This window comes from Puma concolor, chromosome B1 (genome assembly GCF_028749965.1).
Source record: "Puma concolor isolate L17-30 chromosome B1, mPumCon1.1.hap2, whole genome shotgun sequence".
Classification (NCBI taxonomy): domain Eukaryota; kingdom Metazoa; phylum Chordata; class Mammalia; order Carnivora; family Felidae; genus Puma; species Puma concolor.
This window is the reverse complement of record NC_141670.1, coordinates 134246559-134267159: the sequence shown is the minus strand read 5'-3', so window position 1 is coordinate 134267159 and position 20601 is coordinate 134246559. Positions and strand designations below refer to the sequence as shown.

The window sequence follows — 20601 nt, the reverse complement described above, 5'->3', positions numbered from 1 at the left end:
GAACAGGATTTCATCATTATTAAAAGAAAGTCAATCTGACAGTGAATACCCTTGTTTAACAGAATTAAAGTCTGCTTACTACGCTGTGGTAACTACAAACTGTTGTAGGTATCTTAGTGCTCTCCTAAGATTCAAATCCCAAAATGAAGAAGGTCAATTATAAGGAACAACATTTGTACACAGGCTCTTCCCTCAGAAAGCAGCTGGCCCCCATGACCTTCTAAGGCATTCAGTGACTTCCAGATCCAGGCTTCCCCGGCCAACCGATTTCAAATGCAATCAACTCCTTTCCACTCTCTCCCTCTTTCCCCCTCCCTGTTCCTTCTACCTTTTTCTCTTCCTTTCTCTGCTTTTCTGCTTAAAAGTTCTCCACAGACCCTTTTACCACCTGACTTGCTATATAGTTAATTTCTGTATGAATTTGTCATCTGTTTTCCTCATTGGAAAATAGGCTCCATGAGAACAGAGGTTTTATTTTTGCCCATTTTGTTCACTGCTGTATATAAGCTCCCAAAATGCCATATGTGATCAGTAAGAACTTTTGTTGAGTGGATCAGGAAATGAATGCATGCAGCTATCAGAAAACTATAGATGTAGCTAAACATCTCCTTTACTTCACAATTTTGAAGAAAACAAATTTCTACAAAGATTATCCATTACAGCTTGTCTAAATCAACAAAAATTCTGAGTTAGGTAGTAAAAAAAAAAAAAAAAACCCATAAAAAAAGAAAATATTTTCCTTAAGTAAAAATTTCATTGTGTTTTACTTGTTCTGTTGGCTGTTTCTATATCCCAAATGGAGTGGGGATAAATAAATAGAATGTTGAGTAGAAGATAAGCATAATCCTAAAATAGATTATATTACAACCTAATATTCCCACATGATATGTCTGAGCATAATCAGAAGAATCTGTCAGGTTACCTGAGCTATAGAGGCCTGAGGGTTACCCAGTAAGTTTTTGAATGAACGCTTGGAAATCCATCTGAGTTGATGACAGAAGGAGGTGGCATAGGTGATCTCCCCAAAGGCTGAGCTCTTCTTTTTCTGACCCTCTGAGAGTTGATTTAATTCATCTTTTGTTTTTCTGGAGAAGGCAGAGTTGGCATAAAACTCAGCTATTTTTTCAATGAGTGGAATATCTCTCTTGGAAGGTTCTTCAGTCTCCTTGGCTTTGGAATAAAAGTAGATAAAGAAGGGAAACTTTATTAATAGAGTAACAACTGATTTAGCCCATTTTTCGGCAACCCTTTTCTTAGATTCTTCCCTAATACCTTAATTCTAATGCTTGAGTATAAAAAATTATTAGATCTGTCATTGCTCTACAACATTAGAAAAATCCAGTTAATTGGGGTGCCTGGGTGGCTCAGTCGGTTGAGCGTCTGACTTCGGCTCAGGTCATGATCTCATGGCTCATGAGTTAGAGCCCCACATCGGGCATCGGGCTCTGTGCTGACAGCTCAGAGCCCGAAGCCTGCTTCGGATTCTGTGTCTCCCTTTCTCTCTGTCCCTCCCCCGCTCATGCTCTGTCTCTCTCTCTCTCTCTCTCTCTCTCAAAAATAAACGTTCAAAAAAAAATTAAAAAAAAAAGAAAAATACAGTTAATTGACTGACTACTCCCATAAACTTATGAATACAGCAAACCTACTGACCTTTTCCTAACTATAATATTTGAACCCTAATTCTTTTAAAATAGACATCTTATCGTAGCAAGTTATAATTCCTAATAGAAAAATCTTGCCTTTGTTTTCTTCTATATGCAAATACATAAATTGCCAAGTTTCTTATTTCAAAACACTATAAAATCCATGGGCATTTTTTAAATAAAAATTCCCCGTAGAACTGATACTATCATATAAATGCTTATTTATAAATTAAATCAAAAATATTCTCAACAGTCAAGGAAAACAAAATCTGTGTTGACCAGTGCCATAGAGTGAATGTTTGTGATTCCTCAAGATTCATATGCTAAAACTCAATCCCCAATGTGATGATATTTGAAGGCGGGACCTCTGAGGGGTTATTAAGTCATGAGGGTGTTGTCCTCATTAATGGGATTGGTAAACTTATAAAAGAGGCCTCAGAGAGCTCCCTCCCTACTTCCACCATGTGAGGAGGCAATGAGAAGATGGTGACCCATCTCTGAACCAGGAAGCGGGTCCTCAACAGACAATGAATCTGCAGATACCTTCATCTTGGACTCCCCACTCCAGAACTGTGAAAAATAAATGTTTATTGTTTAAGCCACCTGTCTATGGTATTTTTGTCACGGTAGCCCAAGTGGACTAAGACAACAGTTATCAGAGGACAGTATTAATATAAATTCACAAAGCCATGATTTAATGAGTTGCCACATTGCTAAACTTCAGCTAATGCAGTGAAGCAATAACCTGTGACTCTCAACAGATTTTCATACCTTCACCCGCCTGGTCCTGTCTGTTTAATACCACAGCAGAGGAGTCTCCATTAATGACATCCAGGAAGAAGTCTGCAGGGTTATTATAGGGCTCACACTGGTAACCTACAAAAGAAGGCAACTCAGGTACACAAACTTGATGGTCTTGGAAAACAGAAACTCACTTACAGGGGTGAGAGAGGTGAGGGAGAGGGAGAGAATCTGACAACTTCTCCCTCACTTTTTTTTTTCTCTTCTCCCTTCACTAATTTACGTTTTCTTTTTATACATTCAATCACACAACATTTCAGCAATGCTCTGTCTCCCAGAAAAATACACACTTAAAACCAACCTAGGACTCTGAGAAAGTTCATACTAGGTCCTTACCTATCTTAGTTCATGAGACCTGAAACAGCTATCCTCAGTATGCTCTGAGGCTTATCAGAACTTCTTCAAAAATAGAAATATAGGTGCAAATAAAAATAAGTTAAAAAAAAAAAGCTGTAGCTAGAACTAATGCTCTTCAAAGCAAGGCCACAAGCAAAGAATGCTACAGCACAGCAGGACTGTCCTTGGGAGAGGCCAGGGGTGTGTTCTGCTCTCCAAGTTCACCTGGGGATGGCCAAATATGCATTCATTGTGCTGTCATAATTCCAATAGGGAGAACAAATCACCAGAGCAGCACTCCCAAGAGAATGTGACTGGCACAACACAGCTGAATGCTTATCTCAGCTTCTGTGGCACAATCCTCTGGACTCAACTTGGCCTCCAGTTTGACTCTAGGTTCATCTCCCCTAAACTCCTTAGACCTGTGTGTGCTTATTAACTTTAAATGATGGACATTAAATGGAAATTTTTAAAACTGGCTAGTGAATATTTAAAACTATATCTGGAGTCATGGAGCATCATCTATAATCGTATCCAAATATCTCTAAAATGAAGCAGCGGCGCCTGGGTGGCTCGGTTGGTTGAGCGTACAACTTCGGCTCAGGTCCTAATCTCACGGTTTGTGAGTTCGAGCCACATGTCAGGCTTTGTGCAGACAACATGGAGCCTGCTTCAGATACTCTGTCTCCCTCTCTCTCTGCCCCTCCCCGGCTCATACGTGCACTCTTTCTCTAAAAAATAAACATTTAAAAATTTTTAATAAAATAAAGCAGACAACGTGAGTCGTAAAAAAACAATTACATACTTCCATTCTAAATAGAACCAAGCAGTCCAAAACTGTCAGAAATGTCGGTCCCTCAAAGACAACTAGTCATTCTATTAACTGGCAAGTCACTCACACCCCCTCAAGGCCTAAATCTGCAATCTAACGTTACTAGAAAATTTTAAGTAGCATCTTATGAACCTCCACCAAAGGAGACTAACATCTTCTACGAGGGAATACAGTGATAAAGCCTGATCCATAATACAGTCAAGAAGATAATTGGAGGATACTATTAGGCCTTTCCCAAAATGTTCAACAGACATAACTGGCTATGAAGCCAACATATATCCTGAACTGAAGTGGGAAGCAGATCAGGTAAGGCCCAGTAGAAATACTCTTGCACACACATGCAGGCATACTCAACCAGGTCAGGAAAAAGACCCAAAGAACAGGCTAGTGCTGCAAAGTGAAGAAAAAGTCTAGCACCAAACTACCAAAGTTGTGTTGGAATGGGGGAAGCCATGGTATGTCTACTCAAAAATCAACAGCATTCCTATAGACCCCTTTTACTCTCTTTAGGATTCTCTTAATAAAGGATCTTACTACATGAAAAAGTCAAGCATACCCATTAATGCAAAGTAACCCAAGGCCTCCTGGGCAGGCCCATGGAACATTAGTCTTCCTGAGGCCAACAAGGTGAGGCTATCAAACAACTTGAAGATAGAGTAACGAGGCTGATGAATGGAGAAAATGATTGTTCGTCCCTGTTCAGACATCCTAAATTAAAAGTGAAAAAAATAAAAGTCATTAAATGTCTGAGTCATTAAACATGTGAAATGTGAACATCGTGGCAACTTTATTCCTGCCTCTAGGTTATCTATTCTTAGTTCGACTTGATTTTCTCTTACTAACTTCTCATTTCATATTATCTCTCTGATAGTTAGGAGACCTCAATTTGGTGCTTCTATGAAGCACTAGGGTTTCTAAAGTGTGTTCCATGGGCAGTCTACATCAACCAGAAGAGTAATTAAAAATGCAAATCTCCAGGGTCACCTGGGAGGCTCAGTCAGTTAAGCGACCTACTTCAGCTCAGGTCATGATCTCATGGCTCATGAGTTCATGCCCCGCATCGGGCTCTCTGCTGTTAGGACAGAGCCCGCTTGAGATCCTCTGTCCCCCTCTTTCTGCCCCTCCCCAACTAGTGCATGCACACTCTCTCTTTCTCTCTCTCTCTCAAAAATAAAGAACCATTTAAAAATGCAGATCCCTGAACATTCTCAGACCTATTGGGCCTAGTGAATCCATACATCTAACAAGCACCCAGGTAGTCCTGTAAGTACACTCAAGTTTGAAAACATATTATAGACTAAATATTAAAACAATGATTGCATGCCCCATTCTCACTGATCATTTAAATCTCTTGGCTCTTTAGGAATTGGGTTTCATTCTTTTCCCTTAATGATACAATTAACATTACTGAGTACTTACTATGTCTTTGCTACTACATACTTTATAGATAGCCTTATCTAAATTTTCACAATATTGTTACAAGGCAGTACCAATATTACCATTACCTTTATTTACAGATAAGACTTAAGAGAGCTGAGCAACTGGCCCTAAGTGTCACAGTTACTTAAGGGGTGGGGTTGGGAATTGATCTAATTCCATGGCCAAAACATTGTTAAACTACCTTTACACAGGAGTTACTACTTACGGGTAGAAAAAAAAAAAAAAAACAAAGGCCAAATCACTGTTAAAAATCTGTCATTATTGGAAATATTTTATGAGAGGTATCATGTTAATTTAGGCATTTTCTAAGTACCTACTTACTATATGCTAGCAGTGTCTATAAGTTCCTTCCGCCCCAAATAGGAACGGGCCAGTAGATCAACCATTTCAATACAGTGTGGAATAAAAGAAGCTGAGGGTTTCTTACAAGCAAAATAGAAGACTATAACCCAGTCTGAAGATAATATAAGTAGTGTATCAAAGGGGCCAACCGGAGTAAGCCAAGAAGAGAAAGTGTAGTCAGGTGGAAGGAACATGGCAAAAAAAGTATGCAATAACAAGGTCTACTAAGGAAACTACAAGTAGTTCAATGCCATTGCAGAGCCCAGAGGTATGTGCAGGAGTTGGGACTGGGGGAGGGGAAAAAGTTAGTAAGAGAGACTGCATCAAAAAATAAGCCCATGATGAATCCCTTCACTCAGAAGCTGCAGCTTTAGTCAGACGGTAAGAAAGGGCTGGTGAAGCACTGGAAGCAGGAAAGTGGATTGGTGTGAAAGCCTTGTGGTCTGAGGCCCAATGACATCAATATCAGTATCTCCTATTAGACATGTAGACTCTTGGACTCTATGCTGTAGAAACAGAATCTGATTTTAACACGACCCTAGTGATTAGTGTGCACAGTGGAGTGTGAAAAGGACCAGGTTAGAGCCCTCCAACAGGGGGAACGATGCTTGTGTGCTAACTAGAACAAAACATGATAAAACATAACACAGTCAAGTATGCCACATCAATTCACCATTCTCTAATGAATGCTGTTAACATACTTACAGATGACAAAGATATCATGCATTCTCTAACTGAACCCGAACCCCAGACCCATTAGTTGGCATCTTCACTTATATGTGCAACTGACATCTCAAACTTAAGATATCTAAAATCTTCCTGTTGCTTCTTATCCTAGCATAGAAACTTGCTTATGAGGGCATGGGCATCAGAGGAAGCAAGGTAATGACAAGGAGGGGATGTCATTAAAGGTGATGTGTTTGGTAGCTTTTAAAAAATTAGGGGTTAGGGAGCAGTCCCAGAGGTAGTGGGCAGAGGAAATGGCCAGAGTGACTAAGAGATTAGTAATATTTAACAGTTAAGTTACTTGGCTGACCAAGTAAGTAAATATATTGAGATAATGACAGCTAAGACTTTGTCTGTCTAAAAAATCATTTACAAACGTGGAAAGGGTGGGGCACCTGGGTGATTCAGTCAGTTAAGTGTCTGACTCTTGATCTCAGCTCAGTCATGATCTCACAGTTCGTGAGTTCAAGTGCTACACCAGGTTCTGCACTGACAGCACAAAGCCTGCTTGGGATTCTCTCTCTCCTGCTCTCTCTGCCCTTCCCCACTCATGTGCTCACTCTCGCTTTCTATCTCAAAATAAATAAACATTTTAAAAAACAAACAAACATGAAAAGGGAAAAGACTAAAAAGAGGACTCATGTTAGACGAGATTGGAAATTTTACACATTCTTGAGTTTTTTAATACACACATACTAACAGAGCAATAGTTACAGATGTATGTTTGTATCTATCATTCTATTCAAAATATATATATGTATACACATATGTAATTAATATTCCATATATTTTCCAAATAGAAATAGGTGCCTGGCTGGCTCAGTCAGTGGAGCATGTAACTCTGGATCTCAGGGTTATGAGTTTGAGTGCCATGATGAGTGTAGAGATTACTTAAAAATAAAATCTTTGATAAAAACAATATAAAAATATATTTCTGTGTTATATATATACACATACATAACGCACATGTACACAAATATTTCCTAGGTATGTCTGCTAAGTGGGTCTGGAAGCAATGAAACTTCCAGTGTAGTAGCAGCAAGCACACTACACTAAGTAAGCAGATCTTGGTTTCTAAATTCTGACTACACCAGAAGGTACCGGGGCTCCTTAGAGAAACATCTGACACAGGAAAAGGACAAGACAAGCCTGGATCATCTTGTTGACCAGGAAGTAGAGAAATGCTTGAAGAATGATTAGGGAGCATGTCAAAAGGACACAAAGCCAGACTGAAGGGGCTTCCAATGGCCAAATCAGGGCTAACTGAATCATAGAAAATAAGTAATAGCAGATTATAATGTATTGACTAAAATAATATGAGTAAAATGAATAGAGAAGGAGGAAAAGTTCTTGGTAGTAGAATGCCAACTAATATATGTAGAAAGAATGATGTAAATAGAAAATCACTTGGCAACCATCACACCAATAATTGATCGAGGCAGAAGTTGTGAGTACATGCTAAAACTGGTGGGTAGAGATTTGATGAGAAACAGGATATGGACATAATAACCAGTTATCTCCCCTGACAAAATATTAATCAATTACAAAGGGAAAAATAATTACTTCACAGCAGGTACACCCAGCAGACACCAACATGACCAGCTGATGGTCGTGAACATCACCCATGGAAAAGTCAAAACCATGCAGCCCCTCTCCTCGTTAGGGAAATACAAATCAAAACCACACTGAGATACCACCCCACACTTGTCAGAGTGGCTAAAATGAACAAATCAGGAGACTACAGATGCTGGTGAGGATGTGGAGAAATGGGAACCCTTTTGCCCTGTTGGTGGGAATGCAAACTGATGCATCCACTCTGGAACACAGTGTGGAGGTTCCTCAAAAAAATTAAAAATAGAAGTACCCTATGACCTAGCAATAGCACTACTAGGAATTTACCCAAGGGATACAGGAGTGCTAACGTATAGGGGCACATGTACCACAATGTTTATAGCAGTGCTTTCAACAATACCAAATTATGGAAAGAGCCTAAATGTCCAACAACTGATGAATGGATAAGGAAGATGTGGTTTATAGATACAATGGAATACTACTTAGCAATGAGAAGGAATGAAATCTGGCCATTTGCAGCAATGTGGATGGACCTGGAGGGTATTATGCTAAGTGAAATGAGTCAGAGAAAGACAGATACCTTATATTTTCACCCATATGTAGATCTTGAGAAACTTAACAGAAGACCATGGGGGAGTGGAAGGTGGAGAAAAAGCTATACAGAGGAAGGGAGGCAAATCATAAGAGACTCTTGGATACTGAGAACAAACTGAGGGTTGATGGGGGGTGGGGGAGAGGGGAAAATGGGTGATGGGCACTAAGGAGGGCACTTGTTCGGATGAGCACTGGGTGTTGTATGGAAACCAATTTGACAATAAATATACAATAAAATAAATAATAAAATAAAATAAAATAAAATAAAATAAAATAAAATAAAATAAAATAAATCACACAGCCCCTGATTTTTGCACAAGAATACAACATCATTTCTGTGGTATCCCTACCAAGAATTCATGGCCTGAGTCTAGTCATAAAGAAACACTGGATGCATCCAGGTTGAGGGCCACTCTACAAAATGTACTCTTGAAGACAGATAAGGACATGAGAGCCAGAAAAGACTAAAGAACTGTTCAGAATTAGAAAATATTTTAAAAATCATTCCTGGAGAAAATTCTAAGCCAGAAAGGAGAAAGAGACACTTTTGGGACAACTGGTGAAGTCCAGCTGGAGTTCATGGGTTGGATGGTGGTGCTGGCAGCAATGTGGACTCCTTGGATGGGAGGTGTGTAAGATGGAATTGTAGGAGGAGTGTCCTTGTTTCTTAGAGATATACTCCAGAGTATCTAGGGGTGATGGTACATGATGTCAGAAAAAGACTATGTGGGGTGGAGGGACAGAGGGAGAGCAAATGCACATAAATGGTAATAGCTGGGGAATCTAGGTAAGAGGACATGAGATTTCTTTGTACTACTCTCGTAACTTTTCTGTTAGGTTAAAATTTATTTTTAATTTTTTTAAATGTCCAAAACTTACTTTTGAAATTTCTCCTACAAACATATTCTTCCTACTGGAGGAATAAATATAAATGCAATTCTTTTCTCCATTCTTCCATTTTTCAGGTCCCAAATTTTAGAAACTCATTCTTTCAATAATCACTTCCCATGTCCAATTCATGAACTAATTCTGTTGGTTCTATCTTTAAAATTGATCCAGAATCCATGACTTCTCACCAACTCACCACTACCATCCTAGTCAAAACCAGCATCATATCTCCACTGAGCTAATACAGCCTCCTGACTGCTTTCCTTATACTCACCTTGCACTACAGTCTTTTCTCTACACAGCTGCCACTCTTCTGTTCTAGAACTCTCTAAAAGTTTCCCATGTAACCTAGAGACAATAAAACCCACAGTTCTTACAGTGGCCTACAAAGCCTTTGTAATCTGCCACCCACTCAATTCCATCTCATGTCCTATTCTGTTATGGACTGAATTATGTCCCCCACCCAAAATTCATGTTGAAGTTCTAACCCCTATGACCTCAGAATATACCTGTATTTGCAGACAGGGTCTTTACAGAGGGACTTATGGTTAAACAAGGTCATATGTGGGCCTTAATCTAAGTGAGGACGCAGATTGAAGATGACTACGGACAAGCCAAGCCAGGGAGAAAGGCCTCAGAAAAAACAACTCTACTGACCCTCTTATCTTGGGCTTTTAGATTCCCAAGAATATGAAAAACTAAACTTCTGTTGTTTAAGTCACCCAGTCCATTGATACCACGTTATGGCAGCCCTAGCAAACTAATCGATAAGCAATCCCCATTCTACCTAGTTCACCAGCATCCAGTCCCTCTGGCCTCCTTGATATTCTAAACACATCAGGCACACTCTGCCTCAGGACCCACTGGCTCTTCCCTCCAAGGAGGACTCTCTTCTCCCAGACATCCAGGTCCTGCTTACTTGCTCGCAGCTCACATATCACATCATTGAGGTCTTCTCTGACCATCCTGCTGTTTAATATAGCACCCCCACCCCCACTACAGCCATCTTTTGCTACGCTCTTACCGTGCTTCATTTTTCTTGAAACGCTTATATTTGTCGATCAACTGTTGCCCTTCAACAAAGACAGAAGAAATTGCGCTCACTGCTGAATTCCCTATACCAAGAAGAACACCTGATATACAGCAGGTGATCAGATATTCTCTCAACATGGATGAGAGAATAATGTTCCTATAGCATTTACCTCTTCAGGAGCAAAAGGACAGCATTTGCTGTGCTTGAGTCTAAGCCAGTTGTGGGCTCATCTAGGAACAGGATGGCTGGATCAGTAATAAGCTCCATTCCTATACTAGTCCTTTTTCTTTCTCCTCCAGACACACCACGGATAAACTGAGTTCCAACCTAAAACACAAATATCATTATTAACAATTACAACCACAGCCACTATTGTTTGTGGAGGTCCTACAATGAGCTGACCCTGTAAGAGGCAATATCTCATCCCTTGCTTATTCAAAATAGTAAGTAAATAAAAATATGGGAAAAGAGGTAGGTTTCTCTTTAATAAAATGAGTAAACTGAGGCTCAAATCAGCTAAGTGGCTAAGCCTGATGTGAAAGCCATGCTTAACAGTACTATATATTCCTTACCAAGTCAAATTAGAATAGTAAAAGATTTGGCCCTGGCATACTGAAATCACAAACCAAAAGGGAGATAAAGGTAGGAAAGGAGAAGGGGAAAGCATCTATAATTTATTAATCTTCTTACACTCTCCCTCCTCACCCCTCCAAAAGTCCTCAGTGTGGTTTGGGAAACAGAAAGTTCACTTTCTATTATACCACATTAGCACCTCTTAAATCACCATAAGGCTTCCCAAATTGACCCTGCATATATCCCAACTCACTGCAGAATTCCTCACTCGTTCTTTCAGACAAATCCAGAAGACAGAACATTCTACAGGGCAACTGTAGTCTTTTCTTTTGGCTCAGTCTTTTCAACTAGTCGATGTCATTGTACGTAGTGGGGATGGAGGGGACAAGAAGGTTTGGGGGGAGGTAGGAAGCATTTCCTACATTAAGAGTCTTCAAAGAGATAATCAAGTGCTACTGATGCCCTTGGCTGGATCTTGTAACAATTGAGCCATAACAGACATTTTGGAGACAATTGGGAAAATGTGAATGAATAGGGGCTTAACGTAACTGATATTAAGACACTGTTAATTTTGTTAGTTTATAATGGTATTGTGGTAATGTAGGCAAATGTCTTTTTTTTAAGATGCATAATCAGTTTTCAGGAGTGAAATATGATATTTATAACTTTCTCTAAAATACTTCAAAAAAATACTTCAGAAGAAAAGCTGAAGCACATAATGGGATAAGATGTCAACAACTGGGAGATCTAGGTGAATGTTATTAGTATCATACCATTATATTAATTATACTATAATCATACAATTAGGATAGTAATCAGACTATTCTATGTTTAAAATTTCATAAAAAGTAAAAGAATGTTGAAAGTATTTTCAATCAATTAGATAAATAAATTCTAAGAAGTGAACAACTACCTTCAGCTCATTTCCCAGGAATTCTATGCAAATAAGTTAGGGCAATGGCTGTCTATTTGTAAAGAAGTTTTACCTAAAAATAAAGATTGGAAAGCACCTTACTAAAAAGACAAAATGAAAAACAGAGCCAAAGCAAAGGAAACCCAAACCCATAAACTCATAAAACAAAAGTAGTAAATGGTGGCATCCCGGAGTGCTGCTTCCAAGCAAAATATAGCAAAATACACTTAACCTTTTTTTTTAAATGTCAGTATCACATGAAGCAGCAGCCAGCAGAATGCCCCCTTTCTTCATTATCTCTAAGTCGAGGATAGATTTCACAGGGGGATTAAACTATTGCCACCACAGGCTCAGTTAGTAGAGGGTACAATTCTTGATCCCAGGGTTGTAAGTTCGAGCCCAAAATTGGGTGTAGAGATTACTTAAAAATAAAATCTTTAAAATAATAAAGAATGCTAAACTACAGCCACCACAATCTAAAAAGCTCATCTTCACCCAAAGCTTCAAATGTCTTCCCAGCAAATCTTTCATCTCTAGTCATCAACTGTAAAGTTCTCTCATTCATTTCATTTCTTCCTCCTGACTCTGCACAACCACAAAAGGAGTTATTTTTGTCTCTCTGGCCCCAAACTGTTATCTCTAAAACCTAAGAACCCAGCACATAACAGACAATATGTAAGTAAATATTGGCAGAAGAAAGGAAGATATGAAGAGGAGAGGGGAATAAGAGACAAAAGTACCAAAAGAAAGGCTATAGAAAAACGACTGGGATGCTACACAAATTAGAAATAAACCCTAAGTTAGGGGTGCCTGGATGGCTCAATTAGTTAAGCATCTGGCTCTTGATTTCAGCTCAGGTCATGATCTCACGGGTTCGTGAGTTTGAGCCTCACATTGGGCTCCTTGCACTGACAGTGTGGAGCCTGCTTGGGATTCTCTTTCTCCCTCTCTCTCTGCCCCTCCCGTGCACACGCTCTCTCTCAAAATAAATAAGCTTAAAAAACAGGAAGAAAACTCTACTTTGACTAAATATAATTTTGAAAGCCAAATTATATGGGGCGCCTGGGTGGCTCAGTCGGTTAAGCGTCCAACTTCAGCTCAGGTCACGATCTTATGGTCCGTGAGTTCGAACCCCACATCGGGCTCTGGGCTGATGGCTCAGAGCCTGGAGCCTGCTTCCGATTCTGTGTCTCCCTCTCTCTCTGCCCCTCCCCATTCATGCTCTGTCTCTCTCTGTCTCAAAAATAAATAAAAACGTTAAAAAAAATTTTTTTTAAATGAAAGCCAAATTATAGCAAAGTGAAACGTAGAGCCAGAACCCTTGGATTTTTGCCATTTAAGAATTCCAGAAATATACCTCAAAAGCAATGGAACAAAGTCTCCTGGAGGAAGAGGAAGAAGAGCTAAAAGGGGAAAGAAAACAGGAAGAAGGAAAGTTAGTGTAAAGACAGTGGATGACCCATGACAAACGGTGTGGGAAAGCGTCAAGAGCTATCATCACATGGAAAGGGCCTCATGCTCTTTGCAAAGACACTTCTATATACTAGAGCACACTGCCACACTTCATTTGCAGGGTTCAAACACTTTTAGTTTTTTTCTGGCTAATTTCCATCTCCATATTATGTTATTCTCATCTTTACACAAAGCAGTCACTTTTGACCACACATATTATAAAAAACTTCTGAATAAGAGTTACACTATCTACACAGGTAAGATCCTATTTGCCAGCTACGATCCTGTCTGTTTTTTCCACATTACCTTGGAATCCGCCACTTTATCCAGACCTAACTCCTGAATGACCCTGTTAATCCGCATATTTTTTTCATTAGTCGTCATAGTTGTTGGAAGCCGTAGAGCTGCTGAGAACTGTAAATTTTCTCTCACTGTCAGAGTGCCCATCACGACATCATCCTTAAAGCAAAATGGCATTTGAATAACACATATTAGGTCTTTTCTAATACCATCACCCTTAAGTACATGTAATGTAATCCACAAGAATAACACACTCAATTTAAAGTCCTAGCTAATGATGTATTTGCAATCATAAAAATGACAACAACTTCACATATAGACAGCTGAAAAAGCCTGATGGCATAATTTTCATTCTGTATCAGTACACCCAAAGAGACACAGGTCATTATGATTATTACCAGCAGACATGTCAGACTGCTTTATACAGGATTTACCAGAACATCTTTCTAAGCTCGAAGAAGGACAGGGGTGAAGGTAGGGCCAAAAGGGAATTCAGTAGTGTCTTATGGAAATGATAACTAGAATGGATACCATTGCCCTTACCATGGTTATATTCCAGATTCTCCCTGCCTTTTCATTTCACACTACTCTGAATCTTACGGGGGATTATGAAAAGCTGGTGGAAAGAAAACTGGTTCTATGAGTATGTCATGTAGTCAGTTGGAAGTACACTAAACTATCAGCCAAGGTACTTGCCCACATAGAAATAGAAACAAGCTAAAAAAAAATGCATAAATACTTACTTGTACCACATAACCTGAATTACATTTGAAATTGGCAGGTCGAGGTGCTCCATTTATCAAAACATCCCCAGATAATCCATGTGGATCTTTCCTTGCAGCTAAGACATCTAACAACCTATGAGAGAACATATACGTTGTGATTTTTCTCCAACTCAGGCTATATCTCTCGGCTCCACTGAATCCAAATTCTGCTCAAGTTAGAAAATTAACTGATCAAGAAATTCTATAGATTACCTAAAATTATATTTTTAAAATCTTACCTTCCCTTTTTTAGTATATGCTACAATAAAGCCCAAAGACATGAAACCGAGGCACTGTTGGCTGATCCAGCACAGACTTCCGAAAGAACCTTCCAGGCTGTGACCTTGGGGGGTCTCAAGGCAAGCAATGTGCTCCTTTGTCTAAGACACAGGCCTTAACTTATGCCTTTGGCTCCATCTCCCCACTTTCTATTTTCTCCCTCCTTTCTCTCCCCATAGCTGAAATCATAGCCAATAGCTGTATGCCAATCATGTCCTATTATCATGTCCTGTTAGTAAGCTGACCAAATAAGATTTCCCGGTCCTTGAGACAACCACAAGCTAGCACTGTTGCACGTTACCCACAGAGCCTAGAACCAGACTAGGTAGGCTGCAAATGCTCAACAAATACATGCTCATGTAAAAATAATCTTGAAAAGCACATTTAAGCTGCAAAGAAAAAGCTGACTTATATTATTATACTCACGAAGATTTGCCTCCACCTGTGGGTCCCAGAATGGCATTGAGGCCAGGTCTCATGATGCCACTGTAAACACAGAGACATACCAATTTAATGGCTTGTTTCAAAACTGGTTCTATTAATTTAGGGTCTGCATTTAATACACTCAATGAAAGTGATTAACAAAAAACAAGCACAAACCAACTCTTAAAAGAAAAAGACACCGAACTGTCAATTAACATAAGTCCCACATATAAACGATGTTAATCAATACTCAAGACATCTAAGAAAAATGGCTTGGGTCCCTCTAAATTCCTTTCACTTCTTCTCTAAATCATTTATATTTTTTGAAAAAGGACACAAGGAAGTTCAAGTTTCCTCAAAGTAGCAGAGTCTAGTGAAACATCTCTGTTAACATTTATCCCCCCAAACACAGTGTAAAGAGCTTCAGTCTTAACTAATGTTCAGTGACATTAATTATCTTCAAGTCACCTCATTTGCTACTTAGTCAAGTTCTACACAATTAACGAGTCAATGGACTTCTAGAATCCCCAGTAAGAGTGTTCTCACTCTTACTTAAATCTACTCAGACTAAAAAACAATATATCTGAAGTAGAAAGTCAATGGCTAGAATAAAGCACCTCACAGGTAAAACAAAAAACACATCACCCGTTCTTAACCCTCACAAATTTTTTACTAAATTAGAAATAGTAAAATATATATTCTCAATATGTATCATTTTCTTCCTTATAAAGTTTCAGGTAATTGGACTGGGAAATTCTCAGTGTAGAAGTGATAGATGCCACTTTCTGTAGGGGACAACTTAAGTTGTCACAACTGTAAAATGGCTGGTGGATGCTAGGGTGAAATGTAGCTTTCACTCTGTTACTCAACTGTGGTGCCTCGCACAGAAACGCTGCACAAATACAATGAGTTTGGTAAACTAGGAACAAGCTGTAGAACAGAAAAATCTCTTATTCTTTCAATGACCTCTTCTCCTCCCCCCATCCCCAAAAGTAAAAAGACATACTGGCTGAGTGAACTTTCAAGATGCATTTATCTGCAGCTCTTGATTCATCTTCTTTATTAATAGCTACCTAGTAACTGTTTCTAAAATGACCAGAAATAAGCTTGTCATTCACTAAGACTTCATTATCAGAAAAAATCTCCAGGTTTTTAAAACATTTACTCAAGTAAAGACCAACTAATCCTAAATGATTAGCCCAAAATTGAATGTGAATGCTCTAGGACAATTTTATAGGTCCCCAAGCTGGGCTTACTTTGGCACTAAACCCTAGCATTACAGAAAACAACAATAACATACAACCACAAATGCAAGAAAGAGTTCCAGTTGGGAGCAGTGGCTAATTCTCCCTCCATTCATTCAACACAATTATCCAGTGACTACTACGTATGTACAAGACACTCTTCTAGGACATGGGACAAAGAATAAAACAAAGTCCTAGGCCTCCTGGAGTTCACAGTCCAAGGGCCAGAAAAAGAGAGCTGGTCACCTGTTTTCTGTTTTCATAAACAAAGTATCGTTGAAACAGAGCCACACTCATTCATTTACGTCCATGGCTGCTTTCACACTACAGTGACAGAATTGACTAGTTGCAACACAGATGTATGGCCCATAAAGATGAAAATATTTACTATAAGGCCCTTTATAGAAAGTCTGTTGATGCTTGTTCTGGTTTATGGTCTACAATCCCCTTGTTTCCCCACCCTGCCCTCCACTCTACTATCATCCCTCCAAACTCATTTCCCACCCTTATTTACTGCTTTACAGCATGTACATGCAGGAAAATCTCCCTCACTGTATTGTAAAACTTTGTCAACAAGATGGTGCAATCTTGTGTCACCCCCCCACCCCACCATAGCATGCAGCACAGTGGTACAATGGGTAGATCATTGAATACATCAAATGAAACCTAGCTAAAGGATTCATGTCACATCTATCACATTTTAGTGCATAATGGTTAATCCTCTGGTCTCATTTTATGAAGAGGTCCATGCCATTCCCACTGCTTGGAGCTACCTTCCCTCCCTACCTTGTTCTACACACACACTCTTCACTCTCTCTCTCATTCCCCCAGGCCTCCAATTTAGGATTAGGGACTTCCATGGTATCTTCTAATCCCCCTATCTGTCCCTCTAAACAGTAAAGTCCTCTACTTGTATGAATCCACCATTAGACTAGAAGGTTTCTGGAACAGAGGACATAACTGTGTCACTAACATCTTATACAATGTCAAGCACCTCATAGACACTTAAAATTTATTGAATAAATGAGTCTCTACATTTTTATAAATGACAGTTACTTACAGGAAAGCTAAAAAAAAAAAAGTTTTCAATAAAAACAAATGTCAAAAGACACCTGGGAAGCTCAGTTGGTTAAGCGTCTGACTTGATTTCAGCTCAGGTCATGATCTCACAGTTCGTGAGACTGAGCCCCATGTCGGGCTCTGCATTGTCAGTTTGGGATTGTCTCTTTCACTCTCTTTGCCCCTCCCCCGCCCCCCACACATGTGCTCTTTCTCTTTTTTCTCTTGCAAAAATAAAAATAAACTTTAAAAAAATGTCAAGAAGTAGGAAAAACTTCTTGACAGCTGTAACAGAACACAGGCTGTGAAGGGAGATGGAAGGAACAGAGGTGACAGCTAGAGGGCAGGGTAATTACTTATATTAAGGAATAAGAAAAGTAAGCAAATCAGTAAGTATATTAAGGATAATGAGAACCAGGTTTTTTACTTTTTGAGATATTTTATAAAAATAGAAATGTAGAAAGAACCCTAGGTATAAGATTAGAATTGAAGGTATTACTGAGAAGTCATGAGTTTTAATCTATATACACAAATGGATATAGAAAGCTTTAGGTACATGTATAAGCACGTGTGTGTGTGTGTGTGTGTATTCCCTAGGTCTACCCACTGAGAAGGCCTAGAAGCTATGACATCCCAATGGCAACGAACATTCCAAACACCCAGATCTTGGTTTATAAATACCATCCTCCATGAAAAGGAACAACAGCTAGTTCCAGGTCTGAAGCAGGGTAAGTATTCAGGGAGTCTGAAACTTCTTGCTGTGCCAAGAAAATACTCAAATGAGAAAATATATCAAAGAACAAGGTAAAAAAAGCAAAGGTCTCCCACTGACCCAATCAGGAACAGTAAGATTATCAAGAAGAATAATGATAATAATGCAATACTATTGAATGGTATTGAATATGAAATCCATGAGTCTATACTGATATAAAGAAATGAATGAAGAAAGGAAGAATAGAGCTTTTTTTTTTTTCTTTTAGTAGACTACAATCTAATCCATACTGAAGAGTTGGATGAAAACAGAAAAATCACCTTTTGATAACTATCATAGTGAATGTTACTGCTGACTTGGGAAGGAGGAATCAATGGGGGCTAAAGCTGGTGGGCTGAAGATTAATGAGGACTACAGTTTTGGAATAATGTCAGAGTATCTCCCCTCATAGTATTTATCAGTTACAAAGTAGAAATGGTAACATTACGGTGGAAAAGGCTGGTAGACACCAACATGACCAAGTAATCAAGGTTCAAGGGTGAGACAGAAAAATACCAGGTTGGATGAGACAAAAGAGACATGATGTGGTGGTTAGTTAAGTATGTTAAGGGCGTGGTTGACTGACAGTCCCTTAGCACCCACCACTGCATTCACTATGAGGCTGCACTTCCCCTGGGCTGCTCCAAAACAATGACTGAGTCGCTATATAAAAGAGGATCCTTATTTCTGGAAAACATACACCAAAGGAGTTAAGGATAATAAAACACCATATGGACAGCTTGCTTTTAGAAAAATACTAATGATAATGGGTATATAAAGAGTAAAAGTAACAAGCAAATGCAGTGAAATGTTGACAGGTGGGGCATCTGAGTAAAAAGTGCAAGGTTTAAGTTTAAAATTTGTCAAAATAGGGTCACCTGAGTGGCTCAGTCAGTTAAGCATCTGACTTTGGCTCAGGCCATGATCTCACAGTTCATGAGTTCAAGCCCCACATCAGGCTCTTTGTTGACAGCTCAGAGCCTGCAACCTGCTTTGGATTCTGTTTCCCTCTCTCTCCGCCTCTCCCCCACTCAAGCTCTGTCTCTCTCTGTCTCTGAAAAATAAACCTCAAAACTTTTTAAAATTATGTCAAAATAAATTATAAATTAAAAAAATCCTGAAACAGTATAACAAATTTCCCTGGAGATTAAAAAATATCCACACATCTACTGGTATGGACCGTTTTTTCCATAGATCTTCAACCTTCGTGAAGGAAAGCCCAAATACTGGGTATGGGGACAAACTAAGTGTAACAAAAAGGTTTTTAATGAGGAAGTAAAATCTTACCTTTTTGAATGCTAATAGTCAGATTTTGTTTTGTCTTCTTCCCCCGACAGAGGAAATCAGGTTCTAGTTACTTAGATCTACAAATGAGATTACAAAATGTCCAAAGGAAAAACAAAACTCAAGATTCTCATCAGATTTCTTGAAATACAGTTACTACTGTGAATGCTGGCAGTGCTATCAAACACAAATCAAAAATTAGGTTTATGGAAGCAATCTTTCCCCATCCCAGAAACTCTACTTAGTTGAAATCAACAGATAGGGGAAACATAAGAATCACCGAAGCAAAAACAGGGATGACCCTTCTCAGTGATCCCTAAACCAGACATGTGAGTAAACAAGGAAACCAATCCCACCTGTCCTTTTAACTATAAAATTATAAAGAATTACAAGATTTGACTGAGTTTTTATGAACCTAGTTCTGCACGCAAAGATGAACTCATCCATTGCTGAAATGCATACCAGTGAACCATAAAATTTTATGAAGCCTTGAACAGATGACACTTTTACAGTACCAAGTTACTAAATCTAGTAGTTTTAAAACATAAGCAAGATAAATATATGCTTGCACAGCACGCATTTTAAATCTATTCAACTTGCACATATTCAGGTCCTTTGTTACCTTCCACTTAGCACAAAATCTGAAGTGACCAACATTTTCTTTTTTGAGTATTAATTCTTTTAAGTTTATTTATTTATTTTTGAGAGAGAGAGAGAGCACAAGTGAGGGAGGGACAGAGACAGCGAGAGAGAGAATCCCAAGGAGGCTCCACATTGTCAGTGCAGAGCCGGTCATGTGGCTCAAACCCACAAACAGTGAGATCGTGGGCTGAGCTGAAATCAAGAGTTAGACACTCAACTGACTGAGCCATCCAGGCACCACATGACCAACATTTTCTTGATTATGATGTTCCACAAAAAAATTATCAGCTTTTCAGAAAGGAAACTTTGCATCTACCATTCCTCTCCTATTTTCCTACTCAGGGTTTCTCAACTAACACACAAAAGCAACAAGGAAGTAAGCTTGACAGTAGGTATTACTCCATGGACAAAGTTCTATCTAATCCTACAAAGCACCTGGCCTCCTGGTAACCCAGTCGATCTCAGATCCCCAGAGTCTCCCTGCCCACAGATAAAAGAGCCCGAAAAAGTTACTTTCTTTGTCTAGGAGTAGTTATTGCCCCTATTAAACAAACAAACAGACTATACTGTCTGAGCATACCTAGACTCACTCCCCCCTCCACAGACAGGAAAAAAATCAAGCTCACTTCTGTAGACATCAGAAAAACATTAAAACCCTGATGGCTATCATTTGTGAAAGAGTAGAGATATCTGGGACCAACTAGATTCTA

General features: G+C 39.1%; 1 protein-coding gene across 5 annotated transcripts in view; it reads right to left on the bottom strand.

Annotated features, from left to right (window-relative positions):
• The window catches only part of ABCG2 (ATP binding cassette subfamily G member 2 (JR blood group)), a 139132-nt gene that overhangs the window by 21807 nt on the left and 96724 nt on the right, over positions 1 to 20601 (bottom strand). For all 5 annotated transcript variants that reach the window (XM_086704608.1, XM_086704611.1, XM_086704610.1 and 2 more), the window contains 7 exons: positions 14915 to 14974; positions 14189 to 14303; positions 13452 to 13604; positions 10377 to 10534; positions 4169 to 4320; positions 2415 to 2519; positions 923 to 1170 (listed from right to left, as the gene is read on the bottom strand). In XM_086704608.1, coding sequence (XP_086560734.1) covers positions 923 to 1170; positions 2415 to 2519; positions 4169 to 4320; positions 10377 to 10534; positions 13452 to 13604; positions 14189 to 14303; positions 14915 to 14974 — 991 coding nt within the window. The remainder of the gene's footprint in view (positions 1 to 922; positions 1171 to 2414; positions 2520 to 4168; positions 4321 to 10376; positions 10535 to 13451; positions 13605 to 14188; positions 14304 to 14914; positions 14975 to 20601) is intronic.